A 17,039-nucleotide genomic window follows, 5' to 3' on the forward strand; every position below is an offset into this window, starting at 1 on the left:
GTAACTGTGGAGACGCCGAATTGGAGCTGCCAGTGGTGGCTGGTACCACCGGCGGGGGAGGAGGTGGGGCTGTCACGTCGCGTCCACCCGCATGCGATTTGACGTGGACGCATCGCGTCGCGCGTCTTAAAGTGGTTGTTGACCTTCAACTCCCCACTGCGTCCTCCACCTCCAGTTCGTCGTCGAATGCTGTTACTGATGTATTATCTTGGATTCTGCATTTTCCCGACAGCACTTTTCTAGCAATATATCCATTGCCTTTATTCCTTTAGCTTGATACCCTGCATAATTCTCCCTCCTTACAATACGCCAGAATGTCGACGCGCTCCTCCTCACCCGCGTCGGACGCGGGCTCGCCTGGCCCATTGACGCCCAGAACCAAGATCAGAAATCTCCTTGATGCCATGGGTAGCAAGGGCGACAGTCAAGATGCCACATATGAAGCTCAGTCGCCGTCAAAACGGCCCACAGCCACAGCATCAGAGTCATCAGCAGAATCAGACAGTGACGCCAACTCAGATGAGGAGATCCGACCAAGAGGACGCCTTGCTGCCCGGATGCAGGCTGCTGCCGCTAAAGTATCAGAAGAAAGCCCAATTGGCTCGCCATCACAAACCAAGACGTCCTCAAGAGGCTCTCCACCAAAAGACCTTGACCAAGTCGACGACGAAAATCACAGCGACGAGGATCTCCCGGTCCTACCGCGGCGTCTACACCGCAAGACGGCTCGCGAATTGACTCCAGAATCCGCAGCCACAGAGGGCCATGCGCGATCCAACAGTCCCGGTCTCTTCGTCTCGTCACCTGCTCAACCCTCCCCAGCGAAATCTGCACAGCTCGATTCAGACGACGAGCTCCCTCCCACCAAATCCGATCGATTCAAGGCCCTTGTGGAGCGCAAACGCGCCGAAGCCCGTGCGAGAGAGGCCGCTGACGAGGCAAAAAAGGCCGAGCGTCGCGATATGCAAGAAAAGCTCGCGTCGGAGATCAGCCAGCTCGAGTCCGACGATGGAAGTGGCTCCGGTGGTCTCACCGACGACGAGGGCGGCCGCAAGCTCACGCAGGAGAACCGACCGAGTCGCAAGGCGAGCAAGAAAGCCATCGAAGACATCAATCGCGAGACCCAGCGGATGCAGCGAAGCATGCAGCTCGCACAGGAGGCCAAGACAAGAAAGAAGATCTCCAAAAGTAGCTTCTTGGAGAGGTTCAACATCAAGCCCACCGCTGCCCTGGAACCCAAGGTCTCCAGCTCGAGTCGTCCTGGGTCGCCAGAGGGTGATGATGTAGACATGGAAAACGACGGGACGCCACCAAGCTCACCACCTCCCGCCGATGCGCCCAATGAAAAGGCTCGTGAACCGGCCGCAGTGGCTCCCGTTGAGACTTTGGTTCCCGGTGGCAATCAAGATCTTCCGAATTTAGCCAGCGTCATTGCCTCGCAAGACAAGGGGAAGGGCAAAGCTGTGGCGCCTTCTGAGGTAGCTGAACCAGCAAAGAAGAAGCAAATCCGTGTCAAGCTCCCCTTGCCCTTGGGGCAGAACATGGCCATGCTTGATTCGGACGATGAGCTTGAGATTGTGCGTCCGGAGAAGGATGCCGCTGCCAAGCTCGCCAGCAATGTGGTTTCGAAAAGTCAAGTTCCCAGGCCCCTCCAGATCGTTCAGGCGCTGGGTCGACCTACATCCCCCCAAAGAGGAGATATTCGCAAGGGCCAGTCAAAGGGGATGACTGCGGGTCAGCTCCAAGTATACCTCGCTGGCAAAGCCAGGGAACAGGCTCGAAAGGAGCGCGAGCGTCGTATGCACATACTCAAGGCGCAAGGCGTTGTCATACAGACCGCGGAGGAGCGTGAACGCGAGATGCAAGAGGTGGAAGACATTGTAGCCAAGGCTCGCGCTGAAGCTGAGCAGATTATGCGACAGGAGCGTGAGGAAGCCAAGAAGGAGAAGAAAGCTGACGGCAACCATGATCCGCTTGCATGGGATGAGAGCGATGATGAATTATATGAAGATGTTGTCGAGGACGCGGATGCCGAGCTATCGGCCATGGAGTTGTCCGGGTCCGATGGGGAGGACGAGGACGAGGAGGAAGAGCAAGACCAGGAAGAAGAGACGGAAGGCGCTCTGATCGACAGTGCCGCTCAGCAAGATGAATCCGAGGATGAGGAGCTGGATGCGGACGAGCCCCTAGAGGATGTCACAGAGGCATCTAGCAACGTTCGCCGTCGGGCTCGCAAGCAGACCACTATCCTCTCAGACGAAGAGGACGACGTTGAAACCACGCCGAGACCCAAGTCCATGACCCAAGCCACACCCACGATCCCCAGGACGGCAACTCCCAACGCGCCAAGCTCTGTCCTCCGGTCCGCCAAGAAGTCCTTCATTCCTGGTCTTCCTGTCAAGGGACCAGCTGGCCTCGGGTTGACACAGATGTTCGCTGGCACGATGGACGATGACAGCCAAATGCCGCCCAGCCAGGATGGCCCTACGCAGTCTATGATGCCAGACTTTGACACGTTCCCAGACTCCAACTTCTCGGCTACCATTGAGGCGTGCACTGCCGAGAATACTGTAGAGCCTGCCACACAGAGAGAGGAAACACAGGCGTACACACAGGGTATCTCCTTGAACTTCGCTAGCTTTGACAGCGCGATGCAGGACGTACCAGGTACCCAGTTATCGGAGATGATGGAACCATCGCAGGATGTGGGCATGCGGCACTGCACACCCATCAAGCAACGCTTCTTTGACGCTCCCCACTCAACGGTCGATACGGTCGTCCCTGATAGGGAAGAGTCGGCGCAGCAAGACTCTCCCCTGGTCCGCAGAGGCCGATACCGTCGCAAGATGGACGCGACTGCCCCCGAGGAGGATGAGCTGGTTCCCACCACCGGAGCCGCCACACCTGCTGAAGGGACTGCCTTTACTTCCCTGAAAGATGCGGCCCTCCAGGACAAGAAAAGGCGCGCTGCTGAGGAATTCGACCGCAAGAAGAGCAAGGCCAAGGAGATGATCGACGAGAACGCCGAAGAGTCGGAAGACGAATACCAAGGTCTCGGTGGGTACGATGGCGAGGACAGCGACGATGAGTCGACAGCTTCAGTCAAGGACATGCTGGATGACGCTACTGGCAACAATACGGGCGAGCGCGAAATCGCCGCCTTCCATGCGTGAGTTTCCTTTTGAGTTGAAGTTCGATTCCTTGCTAACCTTTGCAGCGATCGTGAGCGCGCCAACGACGAGCAGCAGGTTGAGCAGCTGTTCAAGGACGTCACTCGGGGCATGCTGCGCCGCAAGCGCGGCGCTGACTATGATCTCTCAGACTCGGATGATGGCGGCGAAGCCCGTCGCAAGATGAAGCGTCGCCAATTCGCCAAGATGCAAAAGGCCCTGTTCGCAGATGAGCGTGTCAAGAAGATGGCCGAGAACCCTGGCAATAAGGCCTTTCTCAAGACGATTGAAGATCGTGACAGTGACGATGAGATGGATCTGATTGGCTTTGTCGAAGAGCCCGCTGAGGAGGACTCACAGAGTCAATCCCAAGAGGCGGCCAAGGTCGTCGTCCCTGACAGCCAGCCACCGGCTGCCCTCGCCCATGCCACACAGCAGGATGGCGCGCCCGCGCACCCCAGGCGGACAAAGCACGGCCGAAAAGCCACCCACATTGGCGATGTCCGCCAGACGCTGTCGAGCCTCATTGACGATGGCCGCGAGGGCTCTGTCGTTCCAGCTACCGACGTCGGCTCCGATAGTGACGACGAGTCGCGCGGGAACAAGGAGAACCAGAACCCTCGACAGCCGAGCGGCATCGTCGACAGGATCAGCCTCAAAAGAGATTCGTCAAGCGCATCTTCGACGTCAGGCTCTCGACTGGCGTTTGGCGCATCATTGTCTTCTTCGTCGTTCAAGGTGCCCGCTCTTCTGCGCCGGGCGACTACCAACTCGTTCAAGCCGGCGGGGAGCACAGCGCCTGCCACGACGACGTCGTCTGGCTTTGGCGACGATGCAAAGATCAAGAAGGCGGCCGGTAAGAAGAGTGGCGTCAGCTCGCTGGCCAGCGCGCGGGATCAGAGTGGAAGCAGGGCCAAGGTGGAGGAGAGTGAGCGTAGGAGGGAGCTGCGCAAGGCCAAGGGCGCAGAGAGGAGAGTGGGCATGGTGGGCGGCCTACTGGGCAGAGGTTCGTTTGAATAAGGCAAGACGAGTAGGGTGTGCTGCTTTGTTTTAGGGTGAAGAGGATATCTGATTGTAGTATGGCATGCTGTCTATTGGACATGGTTTTCTGGTTGGGCGTTGGATAGGGTGTTCTGCTGTTCGGCGTTTGGGTAAGGCATCACGTCATGAACACATGAGGGAGTCAAGCGAACGGCATGTTATAGGCATGCCAGCATCAATCACATAATGGAAAGGCAAACGATTGAACTACTTTTGATATTTCTGCAGCAAGCAAAGCTAGCTGCATGCATGCCGCGGCAGGTGTCTCAAAACAGGAGCGGACCGAGACATTGTAAGTGCAGACAAGGGCACTATGTGAAACACTGGTTGCGAATCAAGGACCACACATGTAAACACATATCATCACTCATTGTAGACCATCATGTATGAAGAAAGGCAAATCATTCCCCATGCAGAAGGAGATTTAGATCCAGGGCAGGCCGTCTATATTGTAAAAAGCAATCATATCCTTGTTCCCACCAACCCTAACGAGCGACTACAACACCAAACCACCAAGATCGAAAGTATGAACAAGCCGAAGTGAAAGTGTAATAAACAATATGCATTAGAAGAGGGAAATCCTAAGTACCGGAAAACCAAGATATACATCCTCTCCACACCATTCCTTGGGCTGAAATCAGCAAGTTGCTGGTGCAAGATCCTTACAAGAAGAAAGCGACCGCAGCGACAGCCGCGAGGAGCGAGGAGCCCATCTTGACGGCACCCGAGACGGGGGCGGTCTCCGTGGGCTGAACGGGAGCGGTGGGCTTGGTAGGCTCGGGGATAGTGCCATTGTTGGTGGGCAGAGCGGGAACCAAAGTGGTGGGCTTGGGCTCCTCAGCAGGGCAATCGGGGTGACCGGGGCAGACGGGCTGCTCAGGCTGCTCGGGCTCCTCAGCAGGGCAGTCAGGGTGACCGGGGCAGACGGGCTGCTCAGGCTCCTCAGCAGGGCAGTCAGGGTGACCGGGGCAGACAGGCTGCTCAGGCTGCTCAGGAGTCTCAGTAGGCTCGGGGTGCTCGGGAGTCTCGGGGACCTCTGTGGTCTGGGGCTCCTCGACGGGGCAGTCGGGGTGGCCAGGGCAGACGGGCTGCTCAGGGGTCTTGGTGGGCTCGTCGGCGGGGACGGTGAGAGTCTTGGTGATGGTCTTGGTACCGGTGGTGGTTGTGTAGACATCAGTGCACTCCTCGTCGTCATCACCCTCACCGGGGTGCTCAGGCTCCTCAGTGGGCTCAGCGGGAACGTCGGTCACGGGGCAGACGGTGGTGTAGAGAGGGATGGTCTCGGTGACAACACCGCCCTTTCCGGGGCAGTCAGGGACATCATCAGGGCAGTCGGTGACGGTGCGGGTGGTGGTGGTGTAGACAGTGGAGGTGGTCATCTCAGGCTCCTCGGTGACGGGGCAGACGGTGGTGTAGGCGGGCACGGTCTCGGTGACGGTGATACCACCCTCGGGGCAGTCAGTCACGGTGTCGGGGCAGTCCGTGATGGTACGGGTGGTGGTGGTAAAGACGGTCGAGGTTGTCATGGGGACCGAGGTTGTCAAGGGGACCGAGGCGGTGGTAATGGTGGTGTTGCCCCAGAAGGTGCTGGTGTGCGAAGGCACCGTGTTGGTCTCCGAGACGATGGTGGTTGTGGCGGCATCATCGCTGGTGCTGGTGGTGGTGGTGGTGCTGTTGAGTCCATTCGCGAAGTTGAAGCGGTGGGCAGTGGCACCGGTGGAGAGGGCCAGGGCGGCCGCGGCGAACTTGTACATGGCCATTTTGAAAGAATGTATGTTGTCTGATAAGACTTGTAAAAAGAGTGTGATGCTTGACGACGAGGTCAGCTGATTACGGCGGGCGACAAGGTACGACTTGTAGTAACGAGAGATTCCGCGTGAAGAGGAGAAAGGAGAGGAAAAAGGGCTCGTCCAGGTGGGTGGTGCTCGCTTTTGAGAGACGGTCTGGCGGATCGCATCCAGCAGACAACATCAGCCGTTTGCTGCTGGCCTGCAGGCTTGCAGTTGAGTTATCATCCCAAGGCCCAGATAGGGGCTTGTCGACAGGGATGTCGTTGAAGAGATTGAGCCAGAGGGGAGGACGGCATCCAGTCATGTTAACAGATACATCTGAACTGGTGTACACTTGGTCTGCTGAGATGTATCCCTCTAGCATCTGCAAAAAAGTCCGCTAATGCAGGAACCATGCGTCCCGTCCACTTCGGGTTAAAGTAGGATGGGTCGATATCCACGCGTGCCCGCAGTGAAGAGAGTCACAGTTCACTCGTCCGGGCCCCAGCTCAGATCAAGGCAGCGAACACACTGCGGAAGAGTCGATCGTTGTCACCATTGCAAAGTTTGTGGGATGGCTCCGGGCTCCCCCCACCCTCAATGCAAAAATCGATCGCGAGTTCGCGTGAATAGAGGAGCAAAGCCTTGGCGATCAGTCAACGGCTACGTATCTCGGTTCACACAAGGTCGTTGAAGCTCAATCGATGGTCCCTAGGTCCCAACAGGCAGACAAGCAAGCAGGCAGCTGGGGCTGGGGCTGATGCCGAATTTGCCTAGTCCCGAGCTGTCATTTCCCGTCCAGCGTGTGCCTCGCGCCTGCGCGGCTGCGCCCAACGTGCCGCAGGTGGTGAGCATGGTGTAAGCAGTCAGCGAGCACGCGTACTTTGCGATGCCAGTCTGGACTCAGCCCCCCCCCCCCCCCTGGCGATGCTTGTCAGCAGTAATAATTTGCACCTAGCTTGTGAAACCCCAACCTTAAGTACCAACGGCAACTGACTTTAATATGAGGTGTCCGTAAACCCTGTGTGACACGGGGGTGTTCTCCGGCATCTATTGCAGCCGTGCTCGTCTCTTCCGGTAGCGCCTAGCTGGACAAACCTGAGGCGGGCACAGCGGGCTGCATGGCGTTCGATAATTCGAGAGGCGCTGTGGGCAAGTTACGACACGAGGTGGGTAGCGTAGGGCGGTGTTTGTTTGCTTACTTTGTTGCTCACGGTGCGGAGTGGTGGATGGCGCCAAAGAAACGAGTCCAGTCGGTGAAGGACGTGAGCTCCTGGTGTGAGTTGCGATCTGTGCCGTGGTCGAATCTCGATTAGCGCTCACGCTGCTTTTGCTCAGGCGAGCTCAGCTCGAATGACCCTTTCTAATTATAATTTCATGCACAGATACTCACCATTTGCTGACGACAAACTTGTTGATATTGTTAGCGTTCTATACAGGGACGTTAGTAAAAATTGACGCTGGGTCACCGTTAGAGACAGGGGACATTTCAGAACCCTCTTCCATATCGTGTAGAAGGGCCTCTGTCACGGTGGGCAGTGATAGCTTAGACTAAAAGCGGCACTACTCTTCCATGACGATCGACTGTCTGGGTCGCTGCGATTAGATCATTAGGGCGGAGAATACGGAAACTGCGGCAGAGCGTCTCCACCCGTGCAAGGCCGCGGCCTGAAAAAACACCGAAGCTTCCAGGCACAAAGGCAAAAGCACCAAGAGTGGACCTCGCGCGCAGATCGTACCTGCATTATTAGACGAAGCGAACTTGTCCTGTACCGTGTACGCACGTACGGGGCTCCTGGACTGCTTGTTATGGACGTGCAGCCAATTGCGCCTAACCAGGAAATGGCCGGAGCATGCGCGTGAGCGCAGGTAATAACGGATTGATTGGGAGCCTCCGGTTCTTCTGAGGGCGATTGGGACGCGTCTTTGCGCGCAATTATCACGCAGACGGCAGACATGGCCCATACGGCAATGCAATCACTTCTGCACACCCGCCCGCCCGCGTCGTGCCAATTTCCACTGCATACACACGTTCCCTGCCTGGACCCTCATCAGGCGTCATCTTTCAGCAATGCTTTTCTCGGTAGCCGCACGCATCAGACTCGTTTGACCTGAACACTGATAATAATACCAAGTTGGCACACCTTACTTGCCATCCTGGGCTACTTTCAGTCAGCGACTCAAATCAGCATCTTCAACGCCCTTGGAATTGGCAAAGATCCTCGCAGGCATCCCCGGTCATGAAATGTTTCAGGATAATTACCACCCAGTTTCTGGAAACTCCATTTTGTTTCTTGTTTCCACTCACTCGCCTTGGCTCAGCCCTGTGAAACTGCCGTTGCTCAAAGAGCCAAACCTGATCTGCTGTGCGGAGTCTAGTTAGACGTGAGAATGCGCGTGCTTGGCATAAACGATTTGGCACGTGTCAAAGTCGAGGTCAATCGGCCATATTCACAGTTGGGTCTGATATTGGCTTGATGGCGCAATGCCATAGTACAAATAACTATTTACAGTGGGCTGTCGAATGTATAGGCCGTCGACATCATACGTCCCTCACCAGGAGTGAGCGCACCACCATGGCAGCATCCTTCTCGACTTCGGCCTCTAGCCTGCCTCGCCGCACTCTAACCCACTCCCCCCGCCCTGTCAAGAAGTAAACACTGCCGTCGCCCTGGTTCACAATCACCTCCCTTCGCACTGGATCGCCCTCACCATCCTCCACGGTGGCGACCATACCTCTGGTGCCTTGGACGTCTGTCGCGCTGACAGGTCTCGCATCGTGGAAGATGACCCGCTTTCGCTTGCCCTTGTTGGTCATTGCGTTTGTCCAGATGGCCCTTTTCATGACCAGTCGTCTCTGCCAGTCCGCGGCAGACCAGGTGTCCCATTGTATCTTCAGGTCCCCCGGATATAGCTTTGGTGCATGGCGAAGACCATCTGCGTTCCGCCAGCCCGCGTTCTCGTAAGGAGAGACGTGTAGACCGTCTCGCAGCCCCTGCACCAACATCTCTGCACACTCGATGCCCAGTTTCCGCGTGGTCAAGGAGAGGGTGGGGTGCGCAAGAATCGCTATCCCTGGCGCGGGAGTTTGCGCAAGGACCGTGCCGTGATCAAAGGTCTTCTCATGAAGCGTCTGGAGGGAGACTCCGGTGTGAGTGTCACCGTGGAGAACAGCGTGATGTATCGGCGCCGGTCCCCGCAAGCTGTAGCCTGTCAGCATGTCGTTCTGACCGATTGGCTATACCTGGGACCCTAATTACTCTGGTAGAAACGATGGGTGGACGTTAAGCCCACCGTACTTCGCCTGTCGCAACAATCGCGGCGGGACAAACAGCCCAAACGACACGGCGATGATCAGATTAATATCCGCGGGCATCTGTATCAAAGTCAGCTTGCCAGCCACGGATCCATTCAACCGCGGTACTCACCTGCCACCCCGTGAATGTCGGAATCTGGTGACACTGTAGTCCCAGACTCGCCGCGGCTTTCTCGCATGGTACTGTTTTCATCAGCATTATTCCTTAGTCGGGGCGAGGATCGACCTACACTCCACCTTTGTCTTCAACCCTCGACCCGAAGCCTTTGGGGGCAGTACGCCTATTTCGACCCTCTCAACTAACTCTGGATTGTGCAAAGACTCCGTGTGGACAGCTTGGAGCGCTTCGACGCTCACATTGTCCGAACCGCAGAACAGTATCCGCAAGGGGTCACTGAGCTTGCCGCTTGTTGTGCGGTAGTGGACGCGCCGATGGGACGCGATAGACCATGTTTGACGACATGGATATGCGAAAGGACGGGTTATGTGTTTCGAGATCATGATAGCATGCCTTTGTCACATGTTGATGGTGTTTGTGTATTGACAGTCGCGAAATGCGAAACTGTCGCGCTTCCTGAAGTTGAAAGTATCGCTATCTTCTAATGCGGGTTAGTTGCATAACAATCAAACCAGGTCAGGTGGTTCCGAACACGTTGTGACATATTGATTCAGGATAGAGAAAATGGCATATAAATAAACATTTAAATGTGGTATTTATTATGAAACTTACAAGCAAACTGCTGCTGGCCACATTGGGCAGAGGACCGTCCGCTGGCCATGGCACAGGGTAGGCAGAGACCATCGACAAGGGCGTAACAGCTCAGGTCAATGCAGATACGCAAAGTTGTCGCGCCCACCCATGTGTGATGAGTCCAGGTATGTAGGGCTGACATAGATAGGTTGCCACAGGTTCCATGAGGCAATGGAAATATTGGCGTGCTTGTAGCACCCGTGTCGAGGAGAAGCCGCAGCCAGGGCCCGAGCATTCTCAGAAGACGCCACGATCCGGCCAGACCAGGAGGATCTCACGACTGACCAGACTAGACCACCATACTCCAGTCACAGTGCACCTCCCACCTCTTCCCCTCCATATCAACACTCCAGCTTAACTGTCCCACGTCCACGACGCTCCCCTGCGCAACGGGCGCGCGTCTGCCCAGACCCGTCAGCTTCCCCTCGCCCGCAAGCACGATTCTCCTGCCGTGCCCATCGCGCACAAGGTACATCCTTCGACCCGCGCGCACCTCCTCCACTCGGATCGTGGTGCAAGAAGAAGAGGAGGAGGAGGCGTGCTTCTGGTCCTCGGACTTGATCGCCGACAGCATGGACTGGACATCGGCGGCGAGACCACCCGTTAGGTACCTCGCGCCGCGCCTCTGAGGGGAGAAGGCGACTGGGAGAACCGGCGTGGTGAGATCAAGGTTAAGGGGCTTGAAGCGCGGGACACGTCGAAACGTCGGCTGCTGTGCGTCTCTTCTGGAGGGTGAGCCGGGGGTGGACGATGACTCAGCCTCCGAGGAGAGTTCCTGGTTCTCGTTGAGGTCTGAGAAGGCGTTCGTTGCTTCATCCTGCTGCTGTGTCGACGGTGGGCTGAAAGCAGGAGGAGGTGTGATGGATAGCTTTCGCCGCTTGGTGTCTCGTTCCATGGATGGAGAACTCAACAATGCTCCGTCCTCGGCCTCGCTGACAGCGTCGGACGGGGCACCGTCGTCGTCGTGGCCGTCATCTAGATCGCTCCCATCTAGATCATCGTCTTGCAGCCCGGCGTGGTCAGGCTCATCGACATGCGACCGAGGAGAGCTCGACGCCTCAATGGCATCTTCCTCCACCACCACCTCCTCCTCCCTTTCACTCTGCTCCACAGAGCTCACCTCGACACGTTCATCGTCTTCGTCTTCATCGTCGACGTCTTCCACGCCTCGCTGTTTACCCTGGGGGACCGCCAACTTCAGAGGTGCCACGTTTCGCACGTCATGAACTGCACTGGCCGTGGACGGCGGACGCTGCACAGACGTGGCCGATGCTGCTCGTGCTGAGGAGGACGGGGCCTGGAATCGAGGCGTGGACTGGAACCCCGCGGTGCTCTGTTGCTGATTACGCTTGGACAGGAGAAACCGACGCGGCGTCGGTGTCTATGGGGCAAACTCCGTTCAGTATAGTTCAAAAGCCCACGGCCAAGCCAAGAACTTCGGGGTGGGGGAGGGGGGGAGACGTACACTTGATCCAAGAGGGCTCATGATGAAAGGCTCATTTTGGTCGCTGGGCAGCGGTGACGTCGCCGTCGTCAGCGGCCCTCACTGCTTGTGATCCAATATCGCTGTGGCCGTGGTAGACGTCGCTGGCATTGCAAGATATGCAGGACACTTGTGCTGTACCGATGTTCGCAGGCTGAAGTGAGGTGAGAGGGTCATAACTACGGCGTAAGGCTCAGAAAGAATTGCAGTGGCGGGGTCGACGACTGGAGCGTGGAGCGCCGAGGGCATGTCATCACATCCCCCACCAGGACGAAGCATCTCCATTGCAGTTGTGCGAGTGCAATCATTCAATTACGCGTTGCTCTCGTAGCTCTATCATGATATTTGTGGTACATATGAACAAGAAGAGGCGATGAAGACTTGGGCCTTCTGAGGACCCGACACACTCCATCCAGTCTTCAGTCCTCCTTCGTCTACCGAGTCAAATAACGCCAGGCTGTGCATTCCTCCTCCCCACCTGCTGCTGCCGGGGAACACCATATTCCTCTTTGTCAGAGTCTCCTCCTGCTGTGGTATGTGCAATGTGCCGTCGTGTGTAGTTAAATTCGCCAAAAAGTGACCATGGACGTCGAAGTGGACAATCAATCAATCCCCTGGACTGAGAAGAAGTAAGGGGCGGTGGAAGAAGGGGTATTCGTGAAGAGATGCAAAATGCTTGCAAAAGCACGCTCGCGCCAGCTAGGGGCGTCGCGAAGAGGCATGGGTTCGTGAGCGTGCGGTGAATTCTGTGCGTATAAAAACGTCGCGTATGCATGGGTCAAGGGGTCTGTCTGTCTGGCTGCTAGTATTAACCATACGCCAGCTCAAACCCAGTCTCGTACCCATTCGAGGTGGGCTCCGACTCCTTGACCGGATGCAGCATGATCGATGGCAGGCAGGGCCTCCCGTGCTTCTGCTCCCATCGCTTGCCGCCAATCTTGGTGTCGACCCAGCCCATCCAGTTGTTGAAGAGGCGGTTCGGCGGCTCAGCGCGGTAGTACCAGGTCGTGCCCTGGTAGCGGCGCTCGCGGCCCCAGCCCATCGGCGAGCCATAGCCACCAGACTCGCCCTTTTCGCCGGGGTTGAACCACTTGTTCAAGAACTCGCCGTCCCAGTCGCGGTCCATGAAGATGGGGTGAGGCGCAAAGACGGCCTTGAAGCCGTGGTGGAGGGCGACCGTCTGCGGCGTCATCTCCGAGGCCACGTGGTTGCCGCGCATGTTCTCGACGTGCATAATGTCCAACAGACGCTTGGACACGCGCGAGTGGGTGACAATGGTCGTGCGGCGGGGGACATCCCAGGAATGGTGGTTCGCGTCCGTGTAGCCCCAGACGTGTTTGCTAATGATCCAGTTGCTGTTGATCGGATTGAAGATGGGTCCCAGGGTGATGACATCAGCATCCTCCCCGACACCCCATTCGTAATTATCATCGCTGGGCGACTTCACGGGGGGTTTAGGGCCAACGGGGTTGATAAAGGACAGGTCTAGGGGGCCCCAGACGGTGTCGTTACCGTATCGCTCCTCAATGTCCTGGCGGAAAGTTGTGTCGTAGTCACCGTGGTACTCGGGGATGTACCAGCGCTCGTTACGCTCCCAGAGTCCCTTGCGAGGCTGCGCGGCGGAGAAGTCGGACAGTCTGTTCAAGATGTCGTAGTGGTGCCCCGTGAAGCGGAAATCCATCTCCCAGTTCCAGATGAAGTCGAATTGCGGGTGATCGTGGCTGAACTTCTGGACGGACAGCCATTGGGCAGTGTGAACGCTCCTCTCCTGCTCGTCCTTGAGCTCGGTGTAAATATTCCAAACTACCTCGTCGTTCCACAGCACAGTCATGCCGTGGAACTCGGGGGGCACGTTGTCGTGGAGGACGGCCTGGTATGTCTCCGGGTCATTGAAGATACGAAGCTCCTTGTCCTTGACGTGAACCAGTAAGAACACCTCGTACTCGCCACCCGACTTGAGTGACAGCTCGTTGACCATGGCGCGGATGAACTGCTTGTCATTCTCTGTGTAGTCCTTGCCGGTGTAGGCACGAAGCAGCACTGCGGTGCGCTTCTCGGGGACGACATCATTGTCATCTGCCGTGTCGTCGGCGTCATCAAAGTCAGCAAGCGCACGACCGTTGACCTCGGGAACCTCGGCCTCCGTCTGGAGAGACGACGAATCCCTGGCCACGATCTTGTCGTCGGATTTAGCCGTCTCGGAGTAAGCGTTTAGGTATGGGTTCTTTCGGCTCTTGTTCAGGTCGTATCGCTTGGCGTTCTTGTGAACACAGCGACGCTGGAGATCGCCCCAGTTCACGTTGTCCCAGTCCACAGGCACGAACTCGCCGCCAACCTTCTTCATTTGTTTAGTGAACCCATAAGGTCCGAGACGTGTCTCGCGTTCCCAGCAAAGATTCTCGTCGAGGCCTAGCTTGTCGTACGAACCCAGCTTGGGCGCCGGAAAGTCTTGAGGCGTGCCCTTGAAGACGAGCAGGTCCTCAACCAACTCACCGGTAGCACCATAGCATGGCACGTATGGTGCCCGCTTCGAAGCCTTCCAGGCGTCGCTGTTGTAGTCCGGGAAGGGGTTGAAGCGAACGGGGTGCTCCTCGGTAAAGGTGACATCGACATCCGGATCTTCGCGCAGCCGGGAGGCGGCTTCCTCGGTGCGGTTTTCACGGTAGTCTATCGTCTCAAGCGTGTTGCCGTAGATCAGGTCAGAGGATGCGAGACTTGTCCTCGTTAGTAGAGCACGCAGCTGGCCATCCGGGGGTCGGGACTCACTCCTTGGTCGTCTTGTAAGCGTAGCGCCACAATGTCCTCAGGTCCTTCTCGTGCTGTGTCTTGCTAATATCACCAGGCTCTCTGTGCTTGCCGTCCCGTTCGTACCCGGGTTCTATATCCGCAGGATCCTCGTCATCATCTGGGTCTCTCCAGCCCTTGATGTCCTCAATGCTAATGTCCCAGGCATGCTTTTCTGAGGGGCCGGCATCGGAAGCATCGCCTTTGGTCGATTGCTGGCCACTTGGGGTGAACTGTTGACCCGCGGTGCTATCGTGGGTGAATGGCACAACGTGGAACTGAGGCCCAGAGCCGCTGAACAGGATCCAATACGTCGTGACGGAAGCGAAGGCGATCAAGAGCAGAGTCCGTGGCCGGGCCCGAGAGCTGAGCATTCGGCGACTGTGTGGGTTCAGCATCTTTTCCATGTCCAACTTGTCAGACGTTCTCGGTGGACGAATCGCGAAGTAGAACAGTCGTCGCAAGCGATGAAAAGAAAAGAAAACGATGACGGAAGCAGCGTGTCTAGCAATGGAGCATGCTGTCCCTGAATATCAGCTCAAGATCTTTGAGGGGAGAGCGCGGCGTGGCGGATGGTGGCGAAGCCAAGATTGGCGCTGGCGAAGGAAGCAGGGACCTCTGTCGAGCTGTATCTTGGCCTTTTTTGTCCTCTGCGTTCGTGCTGAGTACCTGCGCAGGCAAGCGACAAGGGCGTGTCAGGATGGCGGCAAATGTGACACTGAGATAGGCTGGCAGTGTAACACTGTTGGTGTAGCTCACAGATTGGAACGGCGAATAGAGCGTCTGTCAAAGGAGTGGCACGACTTCTGTCAAAGAAGTCTGGTCGGTTGGACCGGGGTGCGACGTCAGTCGTACAGTGAAAGGTTCAGGAAGAGGGGGTTAAAGGTTGAAGAGAACGAGGCGGCGCGAAAGGAAGCTCCTGGGAAATTGAGGGACGTGGACCCGGTGGTGTAGTAGTGGGAGGTTGGCTGAGGTAAAGCACCTTGGGCGAGAAAAAGTTCGAGGCCTATCTGTAATTACTGGAGATGGGAGGCGTGCTTGGCTTCTCTTCTTTAGTCGCGTTTGGGGGCAATTAGGGGTAGCCTCTGCCAAGTTAGGCTTAGCGACTGGGCCTGTGCCGGTGGAGACGTGGCCGCTATTTCAACGCCTGACTGGCGACTGGCGCCTCTGGACTGGCACTGGAGGCCTGCAACGTGGGCCTGCCGACGATGGTGGACTGGAGTTGAGAAGCTTGAAATTGAATCACCTCGACTTTAACGATGGGTGGTATCAATGAGTCGCGAGTATTCAAGCGACAGGAGAGCGACAAAATTCGCAGCGATTGCAGTCCGACGGCTCAGTGACTTGAGTCATCTCCTCATTTTCTGCCGCCCCCAAGGGGTCAAAGGTGACTGATTATCGTGATCGTCCTAGAAGCACGCATCACATCACCGCCCTGGCCCCTGACGGCACCTACAGATAAGGGAAGTGAGCCATGGATGATCAGAAATTAATCACCCCGGCAAGAATTCACAGATGCGATTTGCCTGTCCAGAAAACAGCAAAGGCGGCATTTCTTTCCCGGACCCTTTCCCACCGTCGACATTGAATTCATTGTCGCACTCGTGGGCAACTTTCGTCTGTGCCACCGGCAATCCAGTCCGTACAGGAACTCAGGAGGTCACTGACGATCACTGGAGCCCGCGGCAGTTTCACCACTCCTGAAATCTGGACCCGCCGTGCTTCGACGCGCGTGCTGTCGATCGCAAAACGGCCTCCAGCCTCTCGCTCTGCGGTTTGAACACGGACGGGTACTGAAAGTAGAAAATATCGCATGTGTTACAGTGTTTCTGCTGTTTCGACTTCTCTGGCTGGGCTGGCCACCCACAAATGTTGGCAGTCGACCCAAAGCCAAAAAAGCACACTGACCTTTTGCCGCGTTGCACCAATGTTCTGAAAGCTTGGTACTGCATGAATCCGGATCTGCTGCTGTCCACTTCAGTGATCAAAATCTACTGTGATTGCATCGCAGGTTTGCGTTGGTTTCCACAAACATTGGGACCGATTGCCGTGCTTCAATATTCTACCGAGTAATTACGATTCTCCTCGAAGATCACGTCAAGAGGATTTGGGATCGGCTCCGTAGGATGGATCCTGTCGATGCTTGATTCGCCGACAACATGCCACTCATGACCTCCTTGGACATTGGCAGACGTCTACTGGGGAGGCATCGCAACCACACAGTTCCTCTGGCGAGTGTGAGCCGTGACTGTCCACCCGATTCGTGCTTTGCTTCTTCCCCCCTCCAACCTGCGCTCCAACTGGAAGAAGCACACGTTCGCCCTCTTCGTTCCAAGAACGTGTTGAGAGTTCCAAGAAAAAGGCAAGCATGCCAAGACTCGGCACTTGGCGATACAGCGAAGACATGTCTCACATAGCATAATAATAGCTACTGTGTCCATAGTCGAGGCAACTCGGTTATATTGATTAGACCTCCCGGTACCCTAGCCCGGCACCTCAAGTAATAATACTTCGCCCAACGCCTGCTTCAAATTCGAAACCTCAAAATATGCGAATATGCCCACAGCTGGCAAAGGCCAACTGGGCATGGGTATAATAAAAAGAACATGGCTCCATCAGGAATGAGAAACACGACCAACGAGTGAGCCGTGTGTATAGCGCCGCATAGCACAATCGCATAATATCCGTGCTCACATCCTGCCCAGGCGCGTACTGCGCTTGTTCA

General features: G+C 56.5%; 5 protein-coding genes across 5 annotated transcripts; 1 reads left to right on the forward strand and 4 right to left on the reverse strand.

Moving 5' to 3' along the window:
- Window positions 1–314: 314 nt before the first annotated feature.
- On the forward strand, window positions 315–4,190 carry J7T54_003947 (Mediator of replication checkpoint protein 1; the record flags this gene model as incomplete). Its single annotated transcript, XM_051506139.1, has 2 exons — window positions 315–3,169; window positions 3,218–4,190. The coding sequence occupies 2 exons, from the start codon at window positions 315–317 to the stop codon at window positions 4,188–4,190; spliced, it is 3,828 nt and encodes a 1,275-aa protein (XP_051362537.1).
- A 683-nt stretch (window positions 4,191–4,873) lies between these two features.
- On the reverse strand, window positions 4,874–5,971 carry J7T54_003948 (uncharacterized protein; the record flags this gene model as incomplete). The annotated part of the gene is made up of 1 exon (XM_051506140.1): window positions 4,874–5,971. One exon carries the CDS (start codon window positions 5,969–5,971, stop codon window positions 4,874–4,876), a length of 1,098 nt encoding a protein of 365 aa, XP_051362538.1.
- A 2,551-nt stretch (window positions 5,972–8,522) lies between these two features.
- Window positions 8,523–10,075, reverse strand: J7T54_003949 (Methionyl-tRNA formyltransferase-like protein; the record flags this gene model as incomplete). Its single annotated transcript, XM_051506141.1, has 4 exons — window positions 8,523–9,183; window positions 9,241–9,356; window positions 9,409–9,479; window positions 10,027–10,075. The coding sequence occupies 4 exons, from the start codon at window positions 10,073–10,075 to the stop codon at window positions 8,523–8,525; spliced, it is 897 nt and encodes a 298-aa protein (XP_051362539.1).
- Window positions 10,076–10,336: 261 nt separating this feature from the next.
- J7T54_003950 (Methionyl-tRNA formyltransferase) lies at window positions 10,337–11,533 on the reverse strand (the record flags this gene model as incomplete). Its single annotated transcript, XM_051506142.1, has 2 exons — window positions 10,337–11,428; window positions 11,513–11,533. The coding sequence occupies 2 exons, from the start codon at window positions 11,531–11,533 to the stop codon at window positions 10,337–10,339; spliced, it is 1,113 nt and encodes a 370-aa protein (XP_051362540.1).
- An 805-nt stretch (window positions 11,534–12,338) lies between these two features.
- Window positions 12,339–14,688, reverse strand: J7T54_003951 (uncharacterized protein; the record flags this gene model as incomplete). The annotated part of the gene is made up of 2 exons (XM_051506144.1): window positions 12,339–14,244; window positions 14,297–14,688. The coding sequence occupies 2 exons, from the start codon at window positions 14,686–14,688 to the stop codon at window positions 12,339–12,341; spliced, it is 2,298 nt and encodes a 765-aa protein (XP_051362541.1).
- Window positions 14,689–17,039: the final 2,351 nt, after the last annotated feature.

The sequence above is a fragment of the Emericellopsis cladophorae genome (assembly GCF_022114955.1).
Source record: "Emericellopsis cladophorae strain MUM 19.33 chromosome Unknown NODE_19_length_326966_cov_119_582185, whole genome shotgun sequence".
Lineage (NCBI taxonomy): Eukaryota > Fungi > Ascomycota > Sordariomycetes > Hypocreales > Bionectriaceae > Emericellopsis > Emericellopsis cladophorae.